The sequence below is a fragment of the Aphelocoma coerulescens genome (genome assembly GCF_041296385.1).
Source record: "Aphelocoma coerulescens isolate FSJ_1873_10779 chromosome Z unlocalized genomic scaffold, UR_Acoe_1.0 ChrZ, whole genome shotgun sequence".
Classification (NCBI taxonomy): domain Eukaryota; kingdom Metazoa; phylum Chordata; class Aves; order Passeriformes; family Corvidae; genus Aphelocoma; species Aphelocoma coerulescens.
In genome coordinates, this window is record NW_027184085.1 from 46,770,696 (window position 1) to 46,791,558 (window position 20,863).

The 20,863-nt window shown below is 45.6% G+C and overlaps 1 protein-coding gene across 1 annotated transcript; it reads right to left on the bottom strand.

Annotated features, from left to right (window-relative positions):
• Positions 1-24: 24 nt before the first annotated feature.
• TRIM14 (tripartite motif containing 14) lies at positions 25-11,167 on the bottom strand. Its single transcript, XM_069000896.1, has 6 exons — positions 10,290-11,167; positions 6,271-6,366; positions 5,152-5,385; positions 3,894-4,056; positions 2,762-2,854; positions 25-1,620 (listed from the first exon to the last, which is right to left on the bottom strand). The coding sequence occupies exons 1-6, from the start codon at positions 10,470-10,472 to the stop codon at positions 1,085-1,087; spliced, it is 1,305 nt and encodes a 434-aa protein (XP_068856997.1). The 5' UTR covers positions 10,473-11,167; the 3' UTR covers positions 25-1,084.
• Between the last annotated feature and the right edge of the window lie 9,696 nt (positions 11,168-20,863).

A 20,863-nucleotide genomic window follows, 5' to 3' on the forward strand; every position in this document is an offset into this window, starting at 1 on the left:
AACACTGTAAGATTACCTGGCCAGTTTCAAGTAGCAGTGGTTTTTCACTCTAACAGGGCTGGTCCTGGAGACTGCTGTAAGCAAAGGTTCCAGAAATTTCTGGGACTTTAACTAATGTATTGGTGGGGGGAGAAATATCCATATACAGAAACTTGCAAGCTGTGTCTCCTAGTTTTATGTGAATACTGCAGATTGGACACAAAGATAAATGGGGCACAAAAGCACCACTGGCCTAGTGTTTTTATTGCACCTGTGAACCCTGCATACATTTCATCGTCTGTTAGGGGTTGTACACAGCTATTTCTCATGCTTCCATTCAGTGGGAAGAATAGGGCCACCCAGAAGTCCAATTCAGAATTTCTGTAACATGTAAGACCAGCTAATGGCTATTAAATGTGACCACAGAAGCTCCCACTTCAGAAGGGACCTTTCCAACAGTCAGTGCCAGTCAGTGATTTTTCCAAAATTACACTTAAATATGAGCTAATTCACTTAGTGCATTTATTATCCAAATCTGATCTTCTTGATGATGACGATATGCAATATATAATCTTGAAGCTTGAACCAAACTAAACCTGTTGCCATACACAATTGCAGCCTCTCCAGGCTGATGAGGGAAGGGAGTTCATTTTTTAAAAGTCAATATCCAAGTTCCAATCTAAGTTGTAATATCTTACAACCAGACTTCTTCCATTTTGCAAGTTGAAAAGTATTACATAGAGCACTTTGGGTGGTACATCAATGCCATTTATAAAAGTCAGATCACCTCCCCCCATTCAAAAATACATATACATCAAAAATTACAGTTGGTTTTCTTGAACTTACAAGTTGAAAGAACTACAAAAATAGGACATACGGCACTTCAAGTGGTACATCAACATCATTTATAAAAGCAAGATCACCTTTCCTCATTGAAAAATACATAAACATTAAAAGTCACAGTTGGTTTTCTTGAACTTATTTTACTTACTAAAAGCATCATAATTACAATTTAGATACAACAGAGATTAATTCATGTAGATAATTGCTGAAGTGGCATTCACAGAAAAAGCATGAAATAGTAGGCTTTATTTTGCTTTGTTTCTTAAGTTAGTTTGCATGTTCTAATGGACCCTTCCCAGAGTCTCAGGGCTGGATAAACTGGTTCTGTGAACTTGCAGCGGAACGTGTGCAAATGAGACATGCCATCGCTAACATTGTAGAAGGAAAGGATTCCTGCTTCGTAATCTAGAAAAATGCCAATGCAGTCAGGATCATCCTCTATCAGGATGGGGATTCTCTCTCCCTTGTGAAATGCCCAGTATTCAAAATCAAACTTCTTAAGGCACCAAGATGCTCTGTTCCAGCCAAGTCGACAGGCGTCAGAATCTCCTTTCCTGCCAATGGTAGGGTAGGCTGCGCCAATCCACCATCCTGCTCCAGCATGAAGCAGGTCAACTTCCCAGTAATGGCTCCCAGAAAGGAATGCATCTCTGCTTAGCACTTGCCATAATTTATCGAACCTCTGGGGACCACAGGGGTAAAATATTCTTCTCCAGCTACAGCTTACTTCAAGACGGTCATCAGACAATTTCAGTCTCGGGTGAATGCTGTCATATTCCCAGGTCGGTGCTCTTGCATCTGCAGTCAAAGCCGTAAACATAGTTGCTACATTTTTCATGACCCTTGGAAGAAGTCCAAGTTATAAAACACCTGCAAAGGAGCCCAGAGCCGGCAGTGTCTTGGGGCAGTCAGAACGCCTGCAGTTCCAGGAACACAGGCTGGAAAAGGCATGCCAGGGGGATCATAACAGGGTGCTAACGTTACTGCCTCCACACCTGAGTCAACCAAGGTGATGGGGACCTCAGCCACAGCACCAAGGTTGCTTTATGCTTAGGGTTAGGGCTCAGACAGAAATCCCACACGTCCAAGGACACTGGGTCTGGAAAAGGCATTCTAGTCTGAGCAAGGCGGGGCCTCAACATTGCCGACTCTACACTTTTCAAATCTGGGTCATCTATTGTGATGGGGATGCCAGTTGCAGCACCAATGTTACATTAGGTAGGGATGGAGTTCATCTGGCCACAGAGCCTACAGCTCCAGGGTTACCAGGGCTGGAAAATGTATGCCAAGCGCATAAAGCAGTGCGCCAACATTGCTGCCTCCACACCTTTCTAATCTAGGCCACCAATGTGATGGGTACCTCAGCTGCAGCACCAAGCTACCATTTGGGTTAAGGTTAGGATTCAGAGAGCCACAGCCTACACCTCTGGAGACTAGGTAGGGATAGCAAAAGGCAAGCCAAGGGAATCACAGCAGGGCACCAACACTGATGCCTCCACACATTCCTAATCTGGGTCACTCACGGTGGTGGGATAAGGAGAAGCCATACACAGAGAGTTATGGTCACTTGGTCTGTTCAGCCTGGAGGAGACTGAGGGGAGACCTCATTTCAGTTACAGCTTCCTCGTGAGGGGTAGAGGAGGGGCAGGCACTAATCTCTGCTCTGTGGTGACAATGACAGGACCAGAGGGAACGGTCTAAAGTTCTGTCAGGCAAGGTTTAGGATGGATATCAGGGAGAGGTTCCCAGAGGGTGCTTGGGCACTGGAACAGGCTCCCCAGGGAGGTAGTCACAGCACCACGCCTGACAGATTCAAAGAAGCGCTTGGACAATGCTCTCAGACACATGGTCTGAGAAGGGCCAGAAGTTGGACAGTAGTGATATTTGTGGGTCCATTCCAGCTTAGGAGATTCTAGGACTCCAGTATAATCATACTTACGTTTTAAGAAAAGCAGCCGATCAACAGGAGTCATGGTTTTTAGCACTGTCCCAGGCTCCTTCTTTGCAGTGGGATTCAGGCTACTGAAAACATCTGGGAGAGATGAAAAGGGGCAGTTTAGGGAGTCTGCCAGTTTTTCAACTATCATTTTCCAACTTCATGGACAAACTATGTTACTTTTTTAGGGGAGGGGATACTCACTCTGTATGCTTTTAACGTTACGTTCTTTGGATAGCATGGAGATGCTGGACTAGTGTTGCCAAAGAACTATGCAACTGAGAAGAACTCCAAGTAATCACGCCTGATTCCTTAAAAAGTAGCCCCTATTAGATGAAAATAGTCTGGCAGCTGAAGATAGCTGCGGATGCTTGCTGCAGAGCACCTCCACAATGCTTTCTAGCAATCCTACACACATCCCGCAGTGGCCTTTCAGATCAGGTCTGACCATTTGTCCCAGCAACCTGCTACTCTCAGTGGCAATTCTCAGATAAGGGATTATTAAAAGGCAGCTGGGTGGAATGTGATGGCCAGTGTTGCCTGCTCACTCAAAGAGCAGCAGGATTTCCCCATGGTTATTTAGCTTTGTGGCTCTGTGTCCCATTAGGAAAAACTCCTTGCCTTAATCATGACAAAGGTCACTTAAGGATGAAATAATAGCTGAAAGACAAAAGGATTTCTAAATAAATCCCGTTAGCTCATCTTTACCAAAAATCATCAAATTTTTTCAGACTGAGGCAGATCACCAGGTACATCAGATAGAAAAGGCTTTAAAATTCTAGAGGTACCCCAGTGCCAGAGCACTTACAATGCCAACAGTAACTCAGAGAATAGATACATTCTGTAAGTGTGATGGACTACAGTAAATTGTATTGAAGTATCTGATAGAACTGGGGGGAAAGAAAGCAGCAGACAAACCAAAGATCATTTTCAGTGTTGAAGAGAGACCCCTTACATTCGTAAATCACTGCTGCTATAGCAGCATTACACCCATCTGTCAGAAAACAGTACCCATGCCTCAAACATTTCTGTTTCTTCAGATGATTTGGTTAAAAGTCCTGTTCTTACTTAAAAAGCACACTTAATTTGCAAAGAGAGCAAAAGAAAGCAAAATCCAGAGCACTCTCGCAGGTACCTTCTTTAAGCCGGGCTTCCAATGGTTTCTCCAGAATGGACTGAATAACTCTGATGAAGTGTTTATAATGGTTAAGTAAGTGTTCAAATGAGAGAGGTATTGGATGCCACTCTTCTGACAAGTGGCTGGATTCCTTAATTTCCTTCTCAATTGCTGTGTACTTCTGAGGGCAGAAAGTCAAATGCTGTAATTAGCAGAGACTGTGACATGAAAGGACTCTTCCCTCCCAGCTCCCATACACCACAGAGCAAGGACAGCTTCATCACTAGGTAAACCTATGGGCCATAACAGGCAAGCTTTGCTGAGTTCAGCCTGCCTTTTAGCTCATTAGCCTGCCCATTACCGCCTCCTGCCAGTGGAGCCAGTGGCCACTCCAGACATGGAGAACCCAATGGCCATGGTTAAAAGAGATCCCTTCAGGATGGAAATGAGTTTAGCCTGGCCAGGGCCCTTTGTGGGAAATCCTGTCAATGGCAAAGTCAAACCACTAAGTTTTAAAAGCATTCTGAAGAATAAAGTCCAACCTCCCCCACAAGAAGATCACCACAAAATCATGAAGAGCAGCTCCTGTGTGGAGGTATGTTGCTAGCACACACAGCAGAGCGCCAGGGCTATATCACAGCAATGGATACTCAAGTATACATTGCTGTGAAACTCAAGTCTGCCACATTGTAAGGATGCAAAAATACACCAGAGGCATCATCCTGTAATGAACGGCATCTTTTGGCTTGTGTCAGGGCATAACCACCCTTTCAAAGGAAGGTGAAGATCATTAGGAGAGAGGAGAGAAGCTGACGTTTATCTGTAGGCAAAAAGTAAAGTGCTGCCCCCTCCAGTGAAGTGATGGCTATTGCTTATAATGATTAAGATTTCTTGCAATTAAAGAAATTGCACATTTTAACTTTCCTCCTGAGGTTTCCTGAGGCCTGCCTTTTCTCAGACCTTCACATTACACTGGACAAGGAAAGACTTGATGCAGCATTTGTCTTCAAGATTAAGAGACACATATCTGTCTGTTCCATATTTGTTTAAAATTAACATGAATTTCATGCAGACCTGAAATCAATGCCATAGCAGGAACACCTCATAGCTCAAAAATCAGGAACCAAATTTGTTCACCAAAACACCAACACAAAGCAAATTAAAAAGCAGTTAGAAAGATACTGCTTACATACAGAAGGATCTGTAGAAGAGATCATTAGAGAAATTTAACAAGGACTATCAGGGTAAGAGGTAGAAAGAGACCATACAATACCACCTCCAGCAAATGAATAGGATCACTGTCCTGTTGTATTTGTCTGATTTGAAGTGTGAGGGTCTCTAGGGCTGCAAGCTGTTCTTGACAGGACTCCAACTGCTGATCATGTGCTCCCAGGGCTTGCTGAGTCTTTTCATCAATGAAGTTTTTTGCCAAACTCTCCTCTTCCCGAAGAAGTAACTGAAGTTCTGTCACTTTTTCTGACAGCTGCCTTTTGATCCTATCAGCATGTGCCTATAGATGAAGCAGAAGAGTGTCTCCTCCCTGCTCAACAGACCATAAACATTTCAGGCATTTCTCTTTCAGGCTTTCAGTGCTACATTTTGGTTGAATTTTACTGATTTTCTGCATCTCTTCAGAAACATGTGTCTACCACTTAAAAGAGGGCAGACATGGTTTACCTGCTGATGTCTGGATGGAAAAGCTTGAGGGAAGATTCCAAGATGCCTATTTATGCAGTAAATTCTGTTTTCAGCTGGAATTAATGGGGTACAAATTGCAACAAGAAGCAGATCTGGTCCTTCAGTAGCAAGACTTTGACCCCTTTTAAAGCAAGCTAGAGACAAGTAGCTGATAGGAAGAGAAAGCCTCCAAAACAAAGTGACATCAAACCAAGACTCTAAAGCTCCCTCAAGCTCTTACTGACATTTCTGTAAAAGAACTGCTTGCAGATGCTCCTTAGAGCAAAAGTAATTTCATGCTCTATAAATGAGGTGCAGCTTAGCACACATTCCCGTTCTTGAGACATAATCAACAGAGCTCTTCTTGTGTTTAGTCAACTCTGAATCCAGGCAATTCAATAAAGCAGTTCAGTGCAATGCCAAGATACATTAGTGAAGCCAGAATAATATAGGCAGCTGAGGCTACCTGCTATTCCTCTGCACAAAAATTTCAGCCTTGATCTTTCAGAGGTGTTAAACTGATCAAGGAATGAGGACCAGGTCTTTGGAGACTCTCCTCTTCTTTCCCTTTGACAGTGTAACATATTCTGATGGATACAGGGGATACACTCTTTTCCTGAGAAGCAGTAGGTGTCTGGGTCTTTGAATAGCTACAGAGAAAACAAAATGTCACCTCTTGGAAAATTACCATCCAGTGGAGAAGGAAACCAAACTTTACCTTCACGTCATTTACAGCCTGCACTATGTTCCTTCTGTTGCCAGCTTCTTGCTCTTTTCTCTCTTCTAGATTCTTCAAGCACAATGCCATGAGTTCCTACACAGCAGTGAAACAAAATAAAACACTGTTTCGTAACAACATCTGTAAAAAACAGAAATAAGTATCCAGCTTGTTTTCCATATAAGGGGGTGTATCACTGAAATACTCTGTTTCAGAATCATAGAATCATAGAATATTCTGAGTTGGAAGGTACAACTCTTAAATGAATGGACTTTGATGAGGCTTATTAATACCAGCATAGTGATGAAACATAAGGATTTCAGCATTTCACCTGGTGGTTATACTGCTGAGATTTGGAGAGCTGTGCAAATTAGCACCACCTTCTTAAGGCATAGAGAAATCCAAAGCAAAAAAAACATTTTCATCTTTAAATCTGTGGTGCTGTGCATTTCCAGACTACATACTAATGCATTTAGTAGCTGAAGGGCAGCTAAGTAAGTACTTTTATTTAGAGGATCAGTGGGAGGCTCCATCTAGAATCAAAATTCAGTCAATGCTCAGGATGCTTCCCAGTGTATAAATGACCAATCAGATACCCAACTATCACTACAGTGATGCTGTAGTCTGAATGTCTGCAACAGCTAATTGTGTCAGGATGGCTGGTATCACAGTATCTGTGACACTTGTGGTGTTCCCAGCACAGCATAATCAATGTTCTGCTTATGTCTTGCTCCAGTTTCTCACCCGCAGCCCTCTGAAATTGGCCGCCCTCTGCCCAGCAGGTTGAACAGTCTTGGTGTACCTGCTGATGCATTTTTGTCATTGGTACCATGAAGGATACAGTCAATGCTGCCCTGCAGTCTCCACACACTGGTGCTACAACAGAGGCCCGCAGTAAATACCAGGTAAGCTAGCTCCAGCTGTAGCTGCTGTCAGTGTCCTCTTCTGCAGCTGAGACCCAGTCAAGAGCACTGCATGCACATGTACCAGTTCACTGCAACAGCCCCAGGGCAGCACAGCATTTATACTCTGCAGCAGGGACAAACAGAGCATAAAGCGTTGCTTCATGAGCAACAGTTTGCATTTCTGACGTGTGTCTCCTTGGAAAACACATGCAGTTTGTCATTTGATTATGACAGAGTCAGAAGAAAATGAGCTCTGAGCAAAAGCCAGAGACTCTGCATCTGGAAGGCCCTTGGCACAGACACATCCATGTAAGCAGATAAATATTCTTGCATAGAGAAAGACGTGCTATTTATTCCAGCCACAGTTTTCCAGTCTTGTCCCTGAAGAACCAGAAGAGTTCTATACCACTAGAAGATTCAGGACTTCTACCAGATACCAGCCGTCCTTAGTTTATTTTGCAGCCTACACCTCATTCCCTTCCTAAAAGAGTGACAAAGACCACAGAGAAAAAGCCAATCTTCTTTCTTTGCTAGTAACACACATCACTTTGTGCACTCACACCCTCACAACAGTGACCATATGCAAATATCAATCCCAAGCATGTCTGGTTAAGCATTACCTTCTTTGCAGAGGTACATGAAAGAACTCTTTCCTATTGATTGAAGACCCTGCCAGCAGCCTATGTCATTCACCCTGAGGAATCAACTCCAAAAATCTTCCTTTAGGGATTGCCTTAACTCATTCAAGTGTAAACACTGTAAAAGCAAGGATTTCTGAGATGACAATCCTAGCTCCAGTCAGGCTCACAGAACACATACTAAGTGCAAAGAATTGGTGATCCTGTGTGTTGCATTCAAGAGCACAGGGAGTGTCCTTCTCAACTATTTTAAACAACCTCTGTTCCAGGGATGAAGCAGCTGATGGACCTCATGCAACAGTTCCCATCTCTTCTCAGCATTCACAGCTAGGATTTGCTGATAGAGCTGTGGAAGATTCTCAGTGGAAGAACTGCTGCCTGGCTGATGTCACATCACAAGGGCTATACAGAATAACTGCTCCCAGCAAACAAAATCACTAGTCAAAATACCATCTCTCAGGCTTTAACTATTGATAGTTTGTGCATAAAATCTCTGCATCCCTAAGCCAGTAGATGTCAGCAGAAACCGCCTAGGGATAGAGGGTCACGTGGGAGTACAAGTTTCTACCCTGCTCACTTCCTGATTTCGCACAGAGACAACTCTTTATCAACAGCACGTGCTTCCCTGTGTCCATCAGACCCCCAGGGTAGCAGCACACCTTGTAGCTTTGTGCACTTTACTTTGCCTGAGATCAGGTTGCCACTGCACAATACCTGCATCATCCACACATTGCCGCCCTGACCTGAAGGGAAAAGCAAAACTGTAGTGAGTTCCCACTGCAAGAGGGACACTTTGGATGAAAGCACACCAGCAGGCAGCAGCCATGCTCTGCATCGCTCAGACGTCTTAAATGGTTTTACGTCTGTGCTGCTGTTTGCAGCAGCCTAGTGCACAGCCCTCTGCCCTTGTAATGCTCTCTAACATGAAATGCAATAAAATGCTACAAGGGTTTATCATGACCTGTGTACTGGCTCACAATCTCTGTGAACTTCCAAGCAGGAAGTTCGGTAGGAACTGTTTCTTCCTAGTGTTTTCTGTAGGAAACCTCCAAGTAACTCTGCTCCAAAATATCACAAAAGGAGTGGGAAGGAACTTTCTGAAATTGTAGCTGAAAAAATATAAATAAATAAATAAATAAATAAAGCTTCTGAACATCAAACCTCTGTGTTACAGCATTTTAAGTCTCCCAAGTTCAGCACCACAGTATGCAGGCCCCAGCAAGCCTCCTGGCAGGCTCTCCAACTAAAACAAAGCACAGGCAGGAGTATTGGCAAGCTTGCAAATCTTCCTGAGGATATTTGGTGGACAGCTACACTGAGATGAAGAAAAAAATCTTAGAGAAGACCTGCGGGGCTGGTTGTGGCTGGGATGGAGTCAGTTTTCCTCATAGCAGCCCCTGTGGTGCCGTGTTTCAGATGTGACTATACTGTGAGTGCACAAAAGGCTAGGAGGGGACACAAGCAGAAGATGGTGCTTACTAACCAAAGAGCTATTCCGTACTATATAACATCATGTCCAGCAATAAAACTGAAAGTGGGGTGTCTAGGTGGGTTTGCTGTCTTTTGCTCAGGAACTGTCTGGTGAATATGTGCCTTTGCATCAGTTTCATTGTTTTTCTCTTCCCTCCACTTCTCTTTCTCTTATTAAATTTTTGTCTCAATCCATGAAATTTCTTGGTTTTAGTGTTCCTCTTCTTTTCCCTTGTCCCACTGGGCGAGGGAGGAGAATAAGCAGGCAGCTGTGTTGTGCTTAGCTGCCTACTGGTGTTAACCCACAACAACTCCTGCTCCCATCCCAGAGGAGTTATCAGAGAACTCTGCATAGACAGTCACTGCGACCTAGCAAGCTACAACGGTGGGGGCAGAGGGTAAGTGGAAGTTACCTTTCCCCTGCCCCTGAGGCATCTGTGTTTCTGTCAAAGGTACTTCCAGCCTGGCAATAAAAACACGTTTTCTGGGGCAACCACACTCCTCTGATTCCACGTACAAGGTCTGAGGATAAAATGCTGCTGCATGTGACCTAACAGTCAAAGCCAGTTCCTCCTTGTCCCCTGATTTATACACCTGGTTTGGGGACGTTTGGGTGTGACTGATTAACTCTTTCTCCTCGTGCACGAACCATAATCCTTGTGCAGTAGCATCAGGCTGACCCTGTCTGTATGGGGTCTACAAAGCACTTGCAGAAGTACAGAAAGTACAGAAACTTTATTCTGCTAGTCAACACAGCCTACAAACCTTGAACTCCACAAGGTGTTTATAAGGCAAGCAAAGCAAGGCTTCTGAAGGCTGAAGATGGGCTTAGTACGGTGGCAACTCACTAATACTCACAGCTGCCACCATCACACCCTGGCAAAAGAACACTCAGCGGCACAAGTTTCAGAAACGAGGGGAAAACCGGCAAGACATAAAACCAAACCAGGAAGTTCTTGGCTCAGCTCCCGGTTTATACCCTCTCTCCACGGCTCCCGGCACTCACCTGCGTGCGGCGGACGGCGTGGGGCAGGAGGCAGGCGCGGTGCCCGCGGTGCGCGCCCACGGCCGGGCACAGAGCGCACACGCAGCACCCGCAGTCCTCGCAGAACAGCTCCAGCGGCCGCCCGGCATGGACACCGCACACCCGCGCCCCCGGCGCTGCGGCCCGCGGCTCCCCCTGCGCCATGCCGGAGGCGGCCGGGACGGTGGGGAAGAGAAGGATGCGGGGCAGGCGGGCGCAGGGAGAGGCGGATGCGGGGCCGGCAGATGGAGGGTGTGCGCAGCGGGCGGCAGTGCCACCCTTTGGGCCGGCGAGCCGTGGCTGTGGCTGTGGCCGTGGCTGTGGCCGTGGCTGTGGCGGCGGAGGGCGGCCGCTGCCCCGCCGTGCCTCTTGTCCCCTCAGGGGCGGGCGGGGAGCAGGGCCGGCCCGCGTCACTCGCCGCCGGAGAGGGGACCCGCAGCGGGGGTGCCGGGGCAGTCAGTGCCGCAGGAGCTGTGCCTGGGAGCAGGAGAGCCGGGGCCGTGGGAGCTGCCTCCGTCCGGCGCCCGGGCTGGAAAACGGGCTGATTTGTGAAACTTCAACAGCGTCGATGAGAGGTGGGCTTCAGTGTCGTGGCTGAGCAAAACACTTACCTGATACAAAAATGTGGGGAAAAATTGTCTTCAGGGCATGTTTTGTGGCTTTCTATTTTTCAATTAGAATTTTGTGCTCTGAGAAATGTAATTTCATGCCTGCAAAAGAGCTGCTGACAAAATCAAGGATTTAGAAAGTGCCTTGTACAAACAAAAGTCATGTTTTTTCTTGGGAAGTGTTTCATGCAGACCCCACACTACAGTCATAGGAATCTTAGGAATCATTATAGATATCTGTACATTGTTTGCTGTTGTTCTACACACACCAAGAAAAGTACTAATGCCTGCTTTAATAAAATAAGAGTTTCACATCCTCTTTGGGACCCTGTTCTGGTATTTGACCATCCTCAGAAAGAAAACTTTTCCTACTGTCAATCAACATTCTTCTCATTACAGCTGGAGCCATGTTGTTTCACAGTGCCTTTCCAAGGGGAGTTTCAGTCTCATCTTCTCAATCTACGCCCATACAGGAGCTGTAGACAGCACTAAGTTCTCTGACAGAGGCTGAACAATTCAGTTCCTTCCATATGTGTTTTGAAATGCCCAGCTTCAGCTCCAGTACTGTCTTTGTGGCTTCTGCAGGGGGTTTGCCTGATAGAGTCAGTCTGTGTCTTGTCCAGAGGAGTGTATGTGTTAAGTAAACATTCCCATCTGACCACTCAGGAGCACTCTGGCAGTCACACCACCAGAGACTGTCACTGCTGGGACTGAAGCCCCTTCACAGTGATAGCTTCAGTGAAGGGTGCCTGCCTGACTCCCTATGCACCTTGCACCCACACGGTAAGACAGGGCTTCCTTTAACAGTTCAGCACCAGGTTTCCCATAGCAGAATCTGAGATCTCTGGATCCCTGAGGAGATTTATTTACAGTTCAGCAACAGTATCAGCTCCAGCTGGTGGCTCAAGGAGGAACCCTGAACAAAGGATTACGTGGGCTTTTATACCCTCACAATCTGTGTGCCAGAAAGTCTGGAGTCTTCCTGCTGAGTCCTCAGCTCCTGCTGTGTCTCAGTGTCTGCTCCCCTGGGTGGTGCTACAGGTCCCTGTGCCCTTTGTTGTGCCAAGGGTTGGCAGTTCCTGACCTCTTGCCTCTGGCTCCCACCCAGAGCTCAACCTGCAGCTCCCACTGCAGCTGCACCCTGAGCTACCTGCACTGAGTGTTCGTCCCTTTTCTTGGATTGAGCATACATGCTAATAAATAAAAAGGGAAAAATAAAGCTTTCACAGCATCTTCCACTGCCCTTACGTACAACATTATTATAAGTAACAGAATGAAGGCTAACATTACTGTCATAGGGCAGAAATTATTGTCAAGACAAGATCATGAAAGATTCTTGAAACTCAGTTATTTACCCACTGGTTTATCATTCACTACTTGTTTGATATGAGACTGGTGTATCCAGTTTTCCTAATCCAAAATTTTAACAGCAAAGTAAGAACACAGTAAGCCAGCATATGGTCCCTCTCTTTTAGGTCCTAATTTGAATTTTTGTGAGATTGTCTTGATTAACACTACAACGGCAGGTTGTATATCATTTACTTGTATTTCAAGTGAGATGAGATGTTACTATTGTGCATACTTTCTCCATTCCTCAAACCCTTTCTATGTTTTATATATAAAGTACTGGGTCGGGCATTCATTTCCATCCAAAAATGGGCAACTCCAGGAATTTATGCCACCACAAAAAGAATAAAAAATGGCTTTCCAACCTATCAGAAGTTCTCAAGCATCAGACCAAGCTCAGAGTTAGGATGACTAACTGTGAACCTACTTCCCTTTTCAGCAACTACAAATAGCCTCTGTGGACACCTATGGCTGGGTGTAAGCATTAGCTAGTGATAGTAGATCAGCTATCAGGCTAGGCAGTAGCCTTTCTGACAAAAAGGGAGGAGAAGAAAAGGCATTGGCTAAAAAAAAGGTATACCTAGATACAGGGTTCCAGAGTCAACTGAATCAGACATGGGTGATCATTTTACAGCTAATATAAACAATCAAGCTGTGTAAGTCTTGGAGAATAGAGAGAAAATTACATATAACTGTATCACCCACAATCTTCAGAAGAAGTAGAGGGGATGGATAGAACATTAGAAGAAAAAGCAAAAATATGCACATGTCAGGGTCCCTTCCCCCTGCCATGTAGCCCTGGGAGAGGGGCCCTGAGGGGAGGCACGGGGTTTCCCTGCCCCTGCTCAGCCTCGTTCCCCATTGGTTGGTTTGTGTTCCCCTGCGCGGGCAAAGGACCCTCAGGTCCCGGGATTGTGGGAGTTCCTCGGCAGAGCCCCGGCCATGCAGCTGGAGAAATAAACATCTCTCTGAAACATCTACCAAGAATCCATCCCTAGATATTTCTTTTCCACGGGCCGCCTTGTTCGATATGTGTGTTACAGTAATCCCCACTGTAACATGCATATGCACTTATCTGAATGGCCACAAGCCTTAAATTTGTCACTGCAGAATGCTTGGAATGTTCCACCACAACCCATAGCACTGGCAGAAATTCTCTTTGGAAGGGACTCAGCTATATCAGGAACTTATGTTCTGGCTAAGACCAGCCTTTTGGATGGAAATGAATGCCTAACCCAGTATTTTATCTATAAAATATAGGAATGGTTTGAGAAGTGGTGAAAGATGGTGCCACAGATCCCTGTGCCCTTTGCTGTGCCAAGGGCTGGCAGTTCCTGGACTTGCCTTGGGCTCCCACCCAGAGCTCAACCTGCAGCTTCCACTGCACCTGCACCCCGAGCTACCCACACTGAATGTGTTCCTCAACATGTGGCTGGTCTTCATCACCACAAAGACACACAACACTGATGGAAGACACTCAGCCCAGGACCCTGGTTTCTTTTCTGGCAAAGTCAATCCCCAGCCTGTTCGTGTCCAGTCTTAATCATTGCTGAGCTACCTTATGGTTTGGATAAGCCCAGATGCCTGTCTTGATCTTTGTGAAGTTCATGCTGGTACATTTCTGCCACACCTCACAGTCCCTTAGAAGACTGACTCTGCCTGCCCCTTAATCTTTCCTCATCCTCTGCTTCATCCAGTCCTTGTTTGTAATGACAGCAAACGCTCTGAGGGCATATCCCATCCTATTGCTCTGGTTGCTGTTAAGAACATTAAGGCACATTGGGCTCAGCATCTGTCCCTGGGGAATGGCACTAGAATCCAGCTGCCACTTGGACTCAGTACATCTAGTGACAGCACATAGTGTCTAGTAGTTCAGGTGTTCTAGCCTATCTGTCCAAACAATGTCATGAGTTTGTCTGTAAGGACATTTCAGGGCCCATTACTTGCAGCATTAAAATTTGCACGTTATTAGTACCTAGGGCATTTCCCGTTACAAATGAACTTATTGAGCTAGATTCTCTGTGCTTTGCAGTGTTTTAAATCATTAACTATGGAGAAGAAAGTTGTGATAAAACTAAATAATGCTTGTGTAAATACTACTGGATTAGGTGCTGCTGTAATGCACCAATTTAAGATGTAATTTGCCCCCAGGACTTTGCTGTCTAACACTGGAAGGAAGTGCTGCTGTACTGTGGTTGTGAAAGGTCTGAAGATTTTTTTTTGCATCCAGCTCCCACATTCCTCTCTCTGGAGGAAACACCTTTTGTCTTTCAAAACAGGTTTTAAATGCCTCAGAGTGTGCCTCAGGCTGTTTTTGCCAAGAATAATCATCCTCCAGCACAGACAGTGGAGAGAAGAGTTAAATCAAGAAGAAAACAGGAAGTTAAAATGTTTTCCTAATTCAGCACAGTCTCAGAATGAAAGCCAGCTGAGGAAGACGTGTGGGTGGAGTCATCTGGTAGGGTCAGAATGGGTTTGAGTCTTCATCTGCTAGTTTTGAGGTGAAATGACACTTTCCTTCTCCTGACTTGGATCCAATAAGCCTTCTGCAAAATAGGGTGCATTTCTGCCAAGTTGTGTGAAGCTGCCATCATGCAATACACAGAGACCAGGCTTTCATTCAGCCATAGCATCCTCTATTTCTTTGTACAGAAAATTCCTAATACAAATTCTGACTTCATACTTGCATGTAGGGGTAAAGGAGGGAAGTCTGGTTTAGTGTACAGTTTACAGGTTTTGGTGCAGATCTGGACTTCTTTGCAACCATCTACAAAAAAACCAGCCAAACAAACAAACAAACAAATCAAGTGGAATCACCACTTCAGCAAAGACATTGAGGACTGTAATTTGAATGGCACTAATACACCATGTGTGTGCACTGAACAGCCTTTAGTCCCTGTCACACAAGGGCTGAATGTTAAATAAGGCTAGACTGAAGAATCCTGTATCAAAGTGGGTTGTTTACAATAGAAGTCACACTTCTCACTGGCTTAAGAAGATAAATAATTTTTACTGAGGAAGTCAGAGTTTATCTTGGTTTGATTTGCCTCAGGTCTACCCATTTCCAGAGGGCCATGCAGGGAACACCGATTTTATTCATAATCAAAAGAACCTTCTGGAAACATGCATACATGTGTGTATTTTAGGTATTTCAATTTTATGCTTAGAAAAATGTCTTAGCAGGGCTACATGAGTTCAGTTTTCATGTTCAAGGGTTTTTTTCCTGAAAAAAAATAAAATTTTGAAACTCCTACTTTTACTGGCACTGAATGCTCATTCTCTTTTGACATTTTCATTAAGAAACTAAATTAAAGTAGGAATTCTTCTGTGGCTTAGCTGCCCACTATTTCATCTTAAAAGATATTTTAGGCTCTCAAAAAAAATATCAGAGTATGTATTTCTTTCTAATTTTTAGCACAATATACTTTCAAACACATACTTTTCAAAGTATACTTTCTGCAGTATTGCGAAAAGATAGTATGCATTAAAGAATGTCAGAATTATTTCACACTGACATGAAAATTTTGTCTTTCTTTGTAGTGTCACTGAGTTGGCTGTGTACTGGCAAACCCTTTCAACACACACATTTTAAAGCACTGAAATGTACCGCAGACAAATAGGGATAAAGAAGAAGTAAGCGTATTTGAAGCTTTTTATGCCTCGGTTTTTAATAGTAACAATAAACCTTGTGTTGCCTGGTCCTCAGAGTTGGGAGGAACATGACAGTGGGAAATGACTTTCCATTTGTGGTCAATGAAATTGTCAGGGACCAGCTGTAGCAGCTGACTGTTCATAGGTCTTGTGTGGCCAGATGGGTTTCATCCCAGAAGGACAAAGGAGATGGTGGATGTTCCAGCAGGACCGCTCTCAATCACCTACCAAGGTCTTGGGAGTTTGGAGAGGTGCATGCTGACAGGCAGCTAGTCAGTTTTATTCCAGTTTACAAGGCCATGAAGGATGACCCAGGGAAATACAGACCTCTTAGTCAAACCTCAGTACCTGAAAAAGTTTTGGGGAAGATCATACTGGGTGCTGCGGAAAGGCATTTAGAGGATAATGCAATCATCAGTCACAGTCAGCATAGATTCACATAGGGGGAATCCTGTTTAATTAATGTGCTGTCCTTCTGTGATGATGTCACCCACCTAGGGGATGAAGAGAAGGCTACGAACGTAGCTTTTCTGGATTTTAGTGATACTGTCCCTCACAGCATCCTTCTGAACAAGTTTTCCAGCTGCAAGATGATCAGATACATGGTGTTCTGCAGGGGTCAGTGCTGGGAGAAGTGCAGTCCAACATCTTTGTTGGCAACATGGACAGTGGGATTCAGGGCACCCTCAGCAAGCTGGCCACCGACACCAGGCTGTGAGGGCCAGCCGACATGCTGGAGAGAAGGGATGCCACACAGAGGGACAGGCTGGGAATACACTGCTCTCAGGTTGTTTACTCACCCGCCTAATACCTTTGTCTTCCCTCAAGGCTGAGCTCTGACGCTGTTACTTTTGGATGGGTTATTAGAGGAAGACAAATTCTATTTAGGCAGTCCAGACTACAATTGTTTTCCTGGGTTGTAAGTGCACATTTCTGGCTCATATCTAATTTTTCATCTACTGATATCCCCTGGTCCTTCTCTTCAGGGCTGGTTGCAGTCCATTCATCCCCCAGCCTGTACTGATAGGAGGGGGGACTGCTTCTTCTTTTTCTTTGCTTGTATGTGTGGTTTTTGCTTTCCCTGTTAAACCGTCTTTATCTCAACACGTGAGTTTTCCAGCTTTTACCCTTCTGATTCTCTCCCTGATCCCACTGGTGTGGGAGTAAGCAACTGCGTGGGGCTTTGCTGCTGGCTGGGGCTAAACAAAATGCAGGGTAAGGTGCCCTCTGGGACAAGCCAGAGTGGGCCTAAACATGGTTACAGGCCAGGAGAATGTTCTCCCTGGGGTAACCACAGCCTCTAATACCGTACCATGAATGGATGCTGGTTGGACTGCTGTCCTTCCCCAGAGTTTCTCACTAATCCTAGTCCTTCCCTGTCACAGGGGAACTATGTTCACCTCACGTGGCTTTAAACCATGCAGAATCAAAGCGGTTTACTGGTTTCTCGATTACATGCAATTAGCTGACAACGAGCTTGCACTTCTAGTCTCCTGAGAGGTCTTGGGCTGCAACTGGGCAGGGCAGTTGGGCAGGCACCACCTTAATTTGGGTCCTAGAGTTCTCCCAGAGGGGATCAGAGCTCAAGGCAGAGCAGGAAAAGAAAAAGGAAATGCCATTGCTCCCTGTGGCAGAAAGAGAACAGACTCATGGTCATTCTGACCCAAGTTCAGCTACCCCTTGATAACTAACATAGAGAATAGAAATTTTCAGCTCCCGTGAAGCTGCTGAATAGCGCTTTAAGACTAACTGGAAAAAAGGGAAAAGGATGTAAAGGTATGCACACAGGATGATAAATGTAGCTGGAACCAGTGGAGAAACAGATAAAGAGGTCTACAGTGGTTTCTTAGCAAGTTATGTAACAAGAAGCAACAGCTCATGCCCAAAGAAAAAGTTTGATGAAAGGTCATCTTTAATATTGAAGTATGCAGGTAATATGACCACCAGAGACCCCTCCTGATGAACCTCCAGGACCATAAAAAGACTTCCAGTAGGAGGCAGATGCATGCAAATTAGTTCTAGGAAAGTGATGCTTATGTATTAGACAAGAAACACATTTTAATTGAGGTAAAGAAATTCAGCTAAATTAAATTTAATAAAGAAATAGATTTTATTCCACGGCCGAAAGATCAGTCACATAGAAAGCCACGATTGAGAAAAGCAGCTCTGAGCCCGGGGTCGGAGCTGGGTGAACACGCACAGATCTGATCTCTATCGCACCAGACCTCCCAAGTTCACGACTGCTGCTTCGGCTGGTCCCTTCTTATACAGTTTTTGGGTAGAGTCCGAATTAATTCTATTCTTCTCATAATTTTAGCATATTCATGAAGTTTTCTTGTCCCGGAGTTGGGCTGCAAAAAGCCTTTCCTGGGTCCGATGAATTGTCCATCCTGGGTGATGAATGGGCCATCTCTGATGATGGATGGGCCATCTCTGGTTCCTGGAACAGTTATTTTTAGTTCCCGGAATGTCCCATTCCTTATCAGCTGAGATGTAGATATCAGAAGATGGTGATCAAGTCATCATAGTGTTAATGTCCTGGTGATAAGATCCAACCCCACCTGGGGTGGAATCCTCACCTACTGATTACATCTGTGCTGAAAAAACTTCTTGTTCAACTGCTCTAGTGTTGTGAAATTTTCCTCTCAGCCAGGTTGATGGGGGAGGGTTTTAAACTCTGTCTCTGCATGGTTTTATTACATTTCAGTTTTATACATAATAGCACGAATTACATACTTTATTTATAACATAATGAATATGTATGATTATGATGGATAAAACCCCTGTTGTGAAGTTTCACAACATGCACAGAATAAAGAGATATCCTCTGTGTGTCCTGCAGATAAAGAACGTTTACTTTCTAATGCTTCAAATTGTGTTAAAAAATTTATTTTGGCCGATTATAGTATCACCCTGAGCCACCGTGAGAGACTAAAACATGGCCCAGGAGTATCATTTCCCTGCAAGGTTTAGGGCTAGAAGATGTGACAGCTTCACTCTGTGCTCCAAACAGATCTGCCTCTGCTCCAGAAGAAGTTGTCTGCTCATGAGGGATAGGAAAGGTTTTCCATGTGTTAGAGGAGCTCCAAATACAGGCTCCTGGGCTCGGGGCAGGCATGCTGGTAATCAGGCTTGGTGACTGCTGGGAGATGTGGGAAGCAGGGACAGGGTGCTCAGCAAGGGCACGAGGGTGGGCGCGAAGGTCTGCTGGGTACAGCCAGAGCAACTGGGCTTTTCTTTGCTGCCAGTGAAAAGCGGAAAGAACTCCACTACTGAATAAGTAGTAAAGTAGGTATGCTTTATTCCAGCGCTGGGACGCACGGCGGGTCGCTCCTCCAAAATCATGCGTGTGACAGCTGCATTCAGCTCGGTATCTATCGGGTTACAAGTTCCATATTCATTAAGTTTCCTAACAAACTTATACATATTCATCACCTAGCCCCGCCCAGCTAATGAACTCAAACGTCATTTACATCCGCGTAGCGCTTGCGCAGTGTTGTTTGGTGATTGTGGTAGGGGTCTTCCGAGGGTCTTTTGATGAAGTCAGGGGGAGTCTTCCTCATCTGAACTTTTCACCTTTCTCTCCTGCGCATGCTCTTTTATACCTTTGGCCTGGGTTTAAGCTTTGGCACTGGTTTGAGCTGCTTTTGGGATGAGGCAGGATGTCTGTCTGAGACTCCCGCTGGTCTTATCAGCGGTCTCTTATCTTTTCTTCCTGCTCTGGTATGCTGACCAAGCTAGATGCATTGTTCCTGACAAACGAATTCCTCTGCTCCTCATTCCCCTGATTCACCAGAGCTGGGTCATGTGGGCACTGCAGAGCCCCAGTGAAGTCCCTGGCAGCTGGGAAGTCTGGGAGCTGCATGGTGGCCCTGGAGCAAACCCCTAGCACTGGATGCTGAGCTGCAGGTGACCTCTCAGCCAACATGAGAGGCAGCTCTGCAAGCCCCAACAGCACCAAGTCTTGCATTGCCTTTGGCTCTCTTGGGCCAGGGCTCCTCTGGCTTTGGAGAGACACACAAGGACCTGAGAGCCTGGGGCTCTGCAGGAGCTGCCGTTTTCAGACTTGCTGGTAGGGCTCCCCAGAAGGCAGTGACCCCTGCAACAGCACGCTGGCCCTAGCTCTGGCCCTGGCTCAGGGACCCTGCAGCTGAGCCCATCTGGGACACAGGGGGCATTTGTAGCCGGAGCCAGAGCCCTGATGCATGCCTGGCAGCAGGAGAGATGTATTGCGCACCACAGACAGGCATTTGGTGCTTGCAAGCACAAACGGATTTTTGAAATTAAATCTCCTTCCTCTCCTGTTTCCTACCTCCAAATAGGTATTTGCTATGCTCTGGCTCCACAGCAACCATCCTTAGTCATCTTAATGGCCCTTTCTGGACTCTCTCCAGTATGTCCATATCTCCTTTGTACTGGGAAGCCCACAACTTGGCTCATTAACAGCTCATTGAGCCTTTTTGTCCTGGTGCTATCCCTTTCAGATGCTGGCACTTCAGTACGTGCCATGTCCAGCGGCCTCACTGAGCTGCTTCTCTGGCTGCTTGTACAGAGACAGGTCAACACCAAAGCCTCCCAATTTGCTAAATACCTTGAGATGGGAAACATTGTTGGAGACCTGAAAACGTTTCCTTTGAACCCTGAAGCCCCAGTCCATCAGCTGGTGGGGGAGGAAGGGCAGAAGAGATGGGAGTCTTCCTTCAAGGATGGTATTTCTCCAGAGTAACTTCTGGGGAGGTGGTAGCCCTGCCTGCAGCTGCAGTCAGCCACCCTGTCTGGGCAAGGGTTCCCCAAATGCACTCTGACACACCAGCACTTCATGCTCATTCTGGGTGGGTGAGGGCTGACAGCAGCTCTCTGGCAGCAGGCTGGCACCTGGGAAGGCATTCCCAGGTGTTATGCTCCTTACCAGCTTTCCCTGAAACTATTAAGGGCAGAGGCATTCACAAT

Coding starts and splice junctions, on each gene's coding strand:
- TRIM14 (XM_069000896.1), bottom strand. CDS start 10,472: ATGGCGCAGGGGGAGCCGCGGGCCGCAGCGCCGGGGGCGCGGGTGTGC. Junction 2,855..3,893: donor GGAAGCCCGGCTTAAAGAAG/GTACCTGCGAGA, acceptor CATCTCTCCCAG/ATGTTTTCAGTAGCCTGAAT. Junction 1,621..2,761: donor TCGGCTGCTTTTCTTAAAAC/GTAAGTATGATT, acceptor CTTTGACTGCAG/ATGCAAGAGCACCGACCTGG.